The sequence below is a fragment of the Lontra canadensis genome, unplaced genomic scaffold (assembly GCF_010015895.1).
Source record: "Lontra canadensis isolate GAN:19392208 unplaced genomic scaffold, GSC_riverotter_1.0 scaffold27, whole genome shotgun sequence".
Taxonomy (NCBI): Eukaryota; Metazoa; Chordata; class Mammalia; order Carnivora; family Mustelidae; genus Lontra; species Lontra canadensis.
The window spans coordinates 21796943-21806613 of record NW_022631021.1 but is presented as its reverse complement, the minus strand read 5'-3'; the positions used below and the strand labels follow the sequence as shown (position 1 = coordinate 21806613).

Below are 9671 nucleotides of genomic sequence, written 5' to 3'. Positions count from 1 at the left end.
TCTTCCCAGCTTGGACCCAAGCCACCCCCTATTAATCATTTTACCCCAGTATTGCTGCAATTATCACATTCTTGCATATTTCCTCAACTCTGCAGCATTGACTGTGACTTACCCTCTCCTTGATGTTTTCTCTTACGCAGTGATAACATTGAACCAACTTCTTCTCATCTTTCAGGCCTCCTTTTTTCCCAGAGACTGTCCTTGTCCCCACTGTCCCTCCTGTTCAGAAAAGAACCCCATCATTCACCAACTTCTTTCACCAGTTCCTCAGTTTCTAGTCCTTATGCTCCTGTTACAAGTAAGTGGTAAATGCCTTTACTCCCTGCAAGGCTATAAAACCCACACAGGATCCTCAGCCCCCAGCACAGGGTCTAATATAAACAAACAAATACACACATACACAGTCTTTATCTGTCTTCTTTATCCTGTTATTGATAGATGAACACAGATTGTCTATATCTTCTCTGTGGTAAAAAAAAAAAAAATTCTTCAATAAACGTGGGAGTGCACATAACTCTTTGAGGTCGTATTTTTATTTTTATTTTTTGGCTATATACCCAGAAGTGGGACTGCTGTATCTTATGGTAGTTCTACTTTAATATTTTTGAGGAATTTCCATACTGTTTTTCATAGTGTCTGTACCAGTTTCCATACCTATCAGAAATGTACAGGGTTCTCTTCTCCATATTCTTGCCAGGACTCATTATCACTTGTCTTTTTGATACTAGCTATTCCATAGACTGTGAGGTGAAATCTCATTGTGGTTTTGATTTGAATTTTCCTGATGATTAGTGATGTTGAGCATCTCTTTTCAAGTATTGGTTGGCCATTTGTTCGTCTTTTTTGAGAGAATATCTATTCAGTGCCTCCGCCCAATTTTTAATCAAGTTGTTTTTTGCAATTGAGTGGCATACATCCCTTAAATATTTTGGATATTAACCCCTTACATAGATGGTTTGCAAATATTTTTCTCATTCCATACATTGCCTTCTCATTTTGCTCTCCATTAGATTCTTTTGTGGTGTTTAAGAAAAATGTTATTTAATAAAACTCTTGATCCCATTTTGACCTCTAGCTACTACATCATTTCCTTTGTTTGATTTATTACCAAACTCTTCAAAATAATTTTCTCTTAAATTTCTATCCTCTCATTCACTCTTGAATCAGGTTTTTGCCTCTTCTTCTCTCCTGAAATTGCTCTAAGAAAGGTCTTCAAAGAATTTAAAGACTTACCACATGCTAAATCATTGGCTATTTCTTATTTTTATTTAGCTGGATTTTTAGATATAATTGACTCATTCTTTTTAGGACATAGTATTACTTAGTTTTCTCCTAACTTTCTTGTCACTTCTTATTAGTTTTATACACTGGTTTCTCATTTCATTGATCTTTGGATTTTCACACTCCATATGTAAAGATTAATCCCAGAAATTTCATCTCTTATTTCCATAGTGATCTCGTTCAGTCTTATAGCTTTAAATGGCATCTAGAAGTTGATGATTCCAAGTTTTTATCTCTAGTCTGAATCCTCTCTCTTTAACATTAAACAAACATCTAACAGCCTAATCACTATTTCCAATTAAATATATAACTAAATATATCAAAACTGAGGTTCTGACATGAACACTCTCACCAAACTTGCACCTCCTACAGTTTTCCCAACTCATTTAATGGCAACTGTATTTTTACAATTACCCAAACACAAAAACTTAGTTCATCCCTGGTGTGCAAGGATGCAAGTTACATCCTCACTTTCTGTTCCCAGCAAATCATTTGCTAGGTAGACTTCCAAGCACATCAAGAATTTGAATATTTCTTATCATACCCACTTTTACCACCAAGTAGAGGAAGACTCTCAGGGGTATCAGAATGATAGAAATTAAGAGAAGAAAGAAGATTTTAAAATAGGAGGACCACCTTAAAATAGTTGGAGGATATATGGATAAAAATGAAATTCCCATTTGGAGGACCACATAATACAGATCATAGTTACAATTTTATATTTATTTAATTATAATATATTATCATCATTTACAGATGAGCAAACTGAGAGCTAGTTTAAGAACTTGTCCAAGAATACATGAATCAACAGCAAACCTGCTAGAATAACAATCAGAAATGCCTTTTTCCAGAAATCTCAATGTTTTCCAGAAATGAAATTCAAAAGTATAAAATTCAAAATAAAATGATGCCTGCTTAAGACAGACAAGAAATAAGTTGGGATGTCTAGGTTAAATGTTTTATTATTTTCCAACATTTGTTAATGAATACATAGTCTGGTTACCAGCATATTACAGGTTTGAGGAGACACAAAGGAAAAGAATACAGTCTTCTCAAGCCCTCACATTTCACTTGAAATCTAGTGGTGGCCCTAAGAGAGAAGAAATTATAGCTGCTGTCAACAAACTGGTGCACTGTCTTTCCCAGCAAATGTTGTTGGCATTCTGAGCGTCTTTTCAGACCCATCAAAAGACAATTTTTCTTCTATCTGATTTCTCCCATGCAAACACAGATTCCACAGAGGACTTGAAGTTACTGGTTTATTGTTGTTGTTGGTTTTTTTTTTTTTCCCTCCACCAATTTATATGGTAAAGTATGCAGAGATTTCTTATCAGAAGTTTTGGGTTTACCCTCTAGGCACTTAATTCTAAAAAACTGTGTTGCTACCACCATCCTCCAAATCCCTTTCCTAGAAGATTTAATAAATCATGAATTATTTTGTCTCATTTCTTATTGCATTCAACAATTACAACTAGTTCTCCATCCCTGGAGCTCTTTATGCATTTCTTTCTTCTCTTTACAGGTTCTTGAATTTGATCCTGCTATCTGATTGTTGATCCTGCAGAAGATCTTCTTGCCTCTACCTTACACATAGTACTTGAATTAAACATAGTTTTTATTTGTTTGTTTTTGTTTTTTAGGTACATATCACTTAAATCTCGAGTGGCAATATGATGCCTGCCTGATACAAGTTGTTTATTATAAGTAAATATTATTGCGAGGTTCACTAGATCTCCAGTGGGGGAAAATTTTTTTTAAAAAACAGTAATCTTGGGTCAGTTGTTAAGTTATTGGAAAAAAAAAAAACAGTAACAAAAATGTTTGGGACCTTGGTAAAATATTGATAAATGGTTGATTGATCCCTTGTTTTTTAGTTGGAAAAGAAATTCTAGTCTCTATGTTTTTCCTTAACTTTTATCATTACAGAGACTATTTATGCTGTCTAGTATTTACACTGAGAATGAAATAACAGATACTCATGCATTTTTCCATCCCGTTCAGAACTAAGTATGAAACTAATGTTTTGAGTCTAGATTCTAGCCAAGCTAATTTTGAGTCTAGATACTAGCCAAAGTTCAGATTGTATTTGAACCCAGTTTAGTAGTGTTAGTATTACATAGTATCCAATTAATGTGCCTTCTTGAATGAACAGAACTTGGAGAGGAGAAATAAATAGCCAATGAGTATTGTCATGCTGTACTGTAGCTTTTGCAAGCATCTTGTATTGAGGTTTCCTGTTTCTTAATGTCAATAACCTACTGCTGACAGACAATTGATAAGTCTATGGGTATTAATTTTCATCAATAAAATTTCTAATAAGGTCATGATTAAGTTGGTAAATATTTAATTGTGTAAGTTTAGGTAAACCATGACAGATCAAAAGTGGTTCTACATTGAAGCAAAGTTGATATACATATGATAGGAAATTCACACCAGATATGTCTCTATCATAAAACCTCTAATTTGAAAATATAAGAAATTTCATACCTTATTTCACTGAATACATAGTATCTACAGAGGAAAGTATCAATATTGGCATCTGTGTTTATTTATTACAGATTCTAATTATAGCCCTATACCTTTCTGCCCTGGTGTACAAACTTCTTTGATCACAGGTACATCTTCCTTTTCAAGATTAATCTTCATCAAGTAAGCTCTCAGTGCAGCAAATTTTATTTGGTGAGAGACATATATCAATTTGTTTTTCATCTTTAAAGCAGCGTCTTCTACAGTAACCGAACTTTTTTGTGCACCGATCAGGATCCACCAAGGCACATGTGGCTATAGTAAAAGAAGAGTAACTGACATTACTGATTTCTTACTCAAGAACATATTATTTCTGATTACAAAAAGTACTATGTATACATTGTAACAAACTTAGAAAATGCTAAAAAATAAAAAGACACTAAAATATTACATATTCCCTGTAAATGCAAAGTTTAAACATGTTTTAAATTAATATATATAACATTTTTATGCCATAAATTATTCTCCTCAACAAGATTCATAACTTTTTTAAAAGCTACATAATATTCCCTTGAAATATATGACAGTTCATCCAATTTTTCCATTAGGTTATATTAAAATTTTAATATTTTAGGATTATAATAAGAAAATTTATAGTATACATTTTAATATTTACATGAGACATATTTAGGATAGCTGTGGAAGAGTTAGTTCCCAGGGTTATTAATTTATATATTGCACCAGCAATATATGTAGATTTTGCCTCCAAATAAAATGGTGTCTACTGCAATTTTAATTTTTATGCTGTTAGTAATTTTTCCTTTTTCTTTATTTAATTGTTCATATGCTTTGTTTATTATGTTATTATATAAGTTTTTAAAATAATTCATAAGTTCACTTTAAAATTTTTTAAAGGCTTTATTTTTAGAGCAGTTTTAGGTTCACAAAATAATTAAAAGAAAGGTATAGAGATTTCCTATATATTTCCTATATATTCCCTGCCCCTAAATATGCATAACCTTTCCCATTATCAACATCATCCACCAGAAGGGTATGTTTTTTTACGAAGGATAAACCTATATTGACACATCAGAACCACCCAAAGTCCATAGTTTTCCCTATCATTCATTCTTCATGTTGTACATTCTATGGGTTTGGGCAAATGTGCAATTAAATATATCTATTATTATAATGTCATACAAAGTATTTTCATTGCCCTAAAAATCATCTGAACTCTTCTTATTCATCTCTGCCCTCACTTCTCTGGCAACTATTGTCTTTTTTTATTGCCTTCATAATTTTGTCTTTGCAAGAATGTCATATAGCTAGAATCATATCATACACAGCGTTTTTAGACTGGCTTCTTTAACTTAGTGATATGAATTTAAGGTGCTTACATGTCTTTTCATGATTTGATAGCTCATTTCTTTTTAGCATTAATTAACTTTCCATTGTCTGGATATAACACAGTTGTTTTGTCTACCTACTGAAAAATATCTTGGGTGTTTTCAAGTCTGGAAATTAAGAATAAAGCTGTTTATAAATGTTCACGTGCAGCTTTTGTGTGGGCAAAAGTTTTCAGTTGCTTTGGGTAAATACCAAGGAGCATAATTGCTGTATGATATGGTACTATTATGGTTAGGGTTTTTTAAAATATTTTATTTATTTGATAAAAGAGAGATCAAGAGAGCACAAGCAGGGGGAGGGGCAGAGGGAGAGGGAGAAGGAGGCTCCCTGCTGAACAGGAAGCCCCATGAGGAGCTCTATCCCAGGACCCCTGGATTATCACCTGAGCTGAAGGCAGAACATTAACCAACTGAGCCATCCAGGTACCCCCAGTATGTTTAGTTTTTTAAGAAACTGCCAAACTATGTTCCAAAGTGGCTGTACCATTTTGCATTCCCACCAGCAGTATATGAGGGTTCCTGTTGCTCCATATACTCACCACTGTTAGGTTTTGCCAGTATTCCAAATTTTAGCTGTTTTAGTAGGTATGAAATGTTATGTCACTTTAATTTGCATTTCTCTGATGGCATATAACATGGAGCATCCTTTCTTATGCTTACTTGCTATTTGTATAATTTCTTTGGTGAGATGTCTTTTAAGGTCTTTGGCCCTTTTGTTTTTATTTTCTTTTGTTTTCTTATTGTTGAGTTTCAAAAGTTTTCTGTATGTTTTGGATAATGGTCCTTTATCACATGTGTCTATTGCAAATATTTCTCCCAGTTTGTGGCTTGTCATATCCTTATCTTGTCATCATATTTCTCAGGGCAGAAGTTTTTAGTTTTAATGAAGTCCAGCTTATCAATTCTTTCTTTCATGGATTGTGCCTTTGGTGCTATATCCAGAAAGTCATTGCTAACCCAAGGATATCTAGGTTTTCTTCTATGATATGTTCTAGGAGTTTTATAATTTTGCATTTTGTGTCTGGATCTATGAGCCATTTCAAGTCTGTTTTTTGTGAAGGGTGTGAGGTCTGTGTCTAGATTCACTTTTTTCACATGTGGATGTCCAGTTGTTACAACATCCTTTGTTCAAGAAACTATCTTTCCTTCACCATATTGCCTTTGCTCCTTTGATAAATATCAGTTGCCTATATTTATAGGGATGTATTTCTGAGATCTCTGTCTTGTTCCATTTATCTATTTGTTTACTCTTTTACCAATACCGCATTATTCTTTTTAGATATAAAAATATAATGTTATGAATTTTCCTATAAACACTACTGTAGCTGTGTTCCATGAGCTTTGTGTCATCTCATTTTTATTACCATTCGGATGAAGATATTTTTTAATACTCATAGATATTTCTTCTTTGAATTAGGTTGTTTCACTAATTTTCATGTTTATATATTTTTTATTCTTAGATTTATGTTGTTTATTTTTCTGTTTCCTGTGTAACTGAAGAAGGTGCATTAACATCACCCATTATTATGGTGTTTTCTACTTTTTTTGTCCTTCTATCTTTTTTCACATAGTTTAAGACTAAGTTATTTGTTGCATTAAATTTATGGCTGCAATATTATCCTGTTGAATTGAATCTTTTATTACTATAAATAATCATTCTTTGTCTCTAATAATGCATTTTTTCTTACTGACAACCTCATATAATATTAATATAGCTATTTCACCATGCTTTTGTTGTGTTTTTATATCTTTTTCTATCCTTTAGATTTTATATTTTCTATTTTTTCATATGTTAGATATTTCTCATATAAACTACTTGCTACATTCAAAACCATATTCACTACATTCAAAAAAGTCACTCTTTTTTTTAACTTTACACTAATATTTATAATAGTAATATGGATCGGATGAAATATATCATGTTATTTTTGCCTATTTGCTTTTCTATATGCTGGTTATTCTTTTATAATTCCACCATCCCATTTATTATTGTGTAGTTATATTATCTTCTACTCTTCTTTTACTATTTATGCCAGAAGTTTCAACTTACCAGTCTTATCCAAAAAATCATTGCTTGTTTTTTGTTGTTCTTTTTTACTCTGTGTGTTTCTGAGCTTCCATATAAAAAATTATTCTCTTTCTGGCCAAACAATCTTTTAAGAATTTCCCTTAATACTGGAGTTCTGATGTTGAATTCTCTCTCTATTTTTGTTTGAGAATATCCTTATGTTATCTTCACTCCTAAAAGGTATTTTCATTTGATACAGAATTCTAGATCATAGTTGTTTTCTTTCAGGACTCTGAAGAAATCACTACCTTGTCTTCTGACTTCTATCTTTGTGGTTTTTTTTTTTTGAGAAGTCAACTTTCAGTTTAATATCTGACCCTTTAAAAGTGATATGATGTTTTCTTCAACTTTTGTTTTTGCTTTATTGTTTGAGGGTTTTTTTTTTCAACAGTTTGTTATGCTTTCCTTTCCTTCCTTCTTTCCAATCTTCTTTCCTTCCTTCCCTCTTTCTTACCTTCCCCCTGTTTTCCTTCATCCTTCCTTCCCTCTTTCACCTTTTTCCCTATTTTCAACCTCTAATTTTCTCTTGTTTCTTTCCAGATATTTTCTTCTGGTTCATCTTTCATCATCATTAAATATCTTACCAACTTTGTAAAAATGACTATTTAATGCATTCATTATGTATTTAATATTGGTTCAAAATTTTTTTGGTTGTAGCATTTTATTTTTCTTCTTTGTTGTAGTCTTCACCTCTATGCCAAGTTTTTACTTTTGTTTTTCTTTATTTAAACAAGTTAAGCACAGTTATTTTAAAGTCTAGGTCTTGTAACTTCATTATCTGGATCCCTTGTTAATCTCTTCTCTTGAATGCTGGTTTTGATTTTTGATAGGATAGTTATATTTTCATTTGTTCCTGATTACTTTTGTCACATACATTTTTAACGAAAGATTGAGGAAATACCTTGAAGTCTGGAATGATGTTCTCTTTCTCCAGAATGATTTATTACTGTTCCTTGCTGGTGCCTAGGACTACCAACCAACATAACTGGATAATCTTAAAACATTTTTGAACTTGAGATAATGTAAAACTGGCTGTTAGTTCCTGGGACGACTGGAAAGCTAGACTAATGTCCTTTGAACTTAGACCTAGTTCATAGTTTTTTTGGATCCTCAGCCAAAGCACACCAGTATTTCCATAGTTCTCCTTCCTTTGTGGGTTCTCAATTACAATTTTTGCCCCAATTGTAGCATAAAACTCTCAAATTTCTGCTTTTCAACTTTTTTCCTGTGTCTTTATGAGTGATCAGATGCTTCTAGAGAGAAGAGCTGCCTCAGAGATTGATCTCAACGTGATCTTTCCACTGTAACTTTTAATTGACCTGTTTACTCTTCAATGCCTTTAAGCAATTGTTTTGTATTTCTTGTTTTGTTTTGTTTTGTTTCTGCATCTATCCCCCTCAGTGCATGGGAGAGGCTATATGAAAAACTTTTATAATTTTATAGTATGTTTTAACATCAGGTTGTGAAACAGACTACTATAATTTTATATTGTAAAGTTTTAACTTCAAGTAGAGCAAACAAATCACTAATTTTGCAAAATCTTTATATGGTACGAGTTGATAGTTTTTCTAACTGCAGAGTGAAGATGAGTTTACAGCCATGGACTTTAAGCTTGAATTTTAATGCTGTTATTTGCTAGCTATGTAATTTTGGGTAAGCCCAATGAGTCTTCATTGCTTCAACTGTAAAATGGAGAAAATGCTATCTCATTCACAGAGTCTCCATGAAACATGATGAGTTAACACATATACTGGTGTACAACAGTGCCTGGAACATAATTCTCTCTCAGAGATTAAGAACTGATACTAATTAGTGTTGAACAAGAACGTAGTTGAAATTAAATCATTATTGACTACAACTTTTAGACCAGGTGGTAGGCTTTCTCTGGACGTAAAGCAAAACATTGAGCAACAGTGAGAGCCAGAGTGAGAGTAAGTGCGACAGATAATTAAGTTACCATGATAGAGACATATATTAGGTTCAATGCGTGAACAGAGAAGTGTTTGCTTATATTCATGGTGTTGTATCATGGAAGAGTGCTATGAAAATTTAACCTTAAAAAATGAGTAAGGGTTATTGAAATGCACAGGAGGAGTATAAAAAGAACATGAAAATAGTGTGATTTTCATTCTAGAGTTGAAAGAGCATATTATACATTCAAGTTCAAAAACTAATAATAACACAAATAGATTTCCTTTGTTGAAAACCTACTGTGTGTCATGTATTGTTTTAAATATTTTGCATACATTATCTCATTTAACTGCCATAAAACTTTGAGGTTGCTGCTGTTCAGATAAAAAACCTGAGGCTTTGAGTGACCATATAATTTGCTCAAGTTTGCAAAACTAATACATGCTTAAGGGTTCAATCTTAAATTGTTCCAAACCAGAATTTGCATTTCAAATATGTAATTCATGGCCTCTACATTGAAAAAGTTGGAAACTGACATA

General features: G+C 32.4%; 1 protein-coding gene across 1 annotated transcript; it reads right to left on the bottom strand.

Annotated features, from left to right (window-relative positions):
• Positions 1 to 3916: 3916 nt before the first annotated feature.
• Positions 3917 to 8204, bottom strand: DEFB114 (defensin beta 114). The gene is made up of 2 exons (XM_032864582.1): positions 8123 to 8204; positions 3917 to 4098 (listed from the first exon to the last, which is right to left on the bottom strand). The coding sequence occupies exons 1-2, from the start codon at positions 8202 to 8204 to the stop codon at positions 3917 to 3919; spliced, it is 264 nt and encodes an 87-aa protein (XP_032720473.1).
• Positions 8205 to 9671: the final 1467 nt, after the last annotated feature.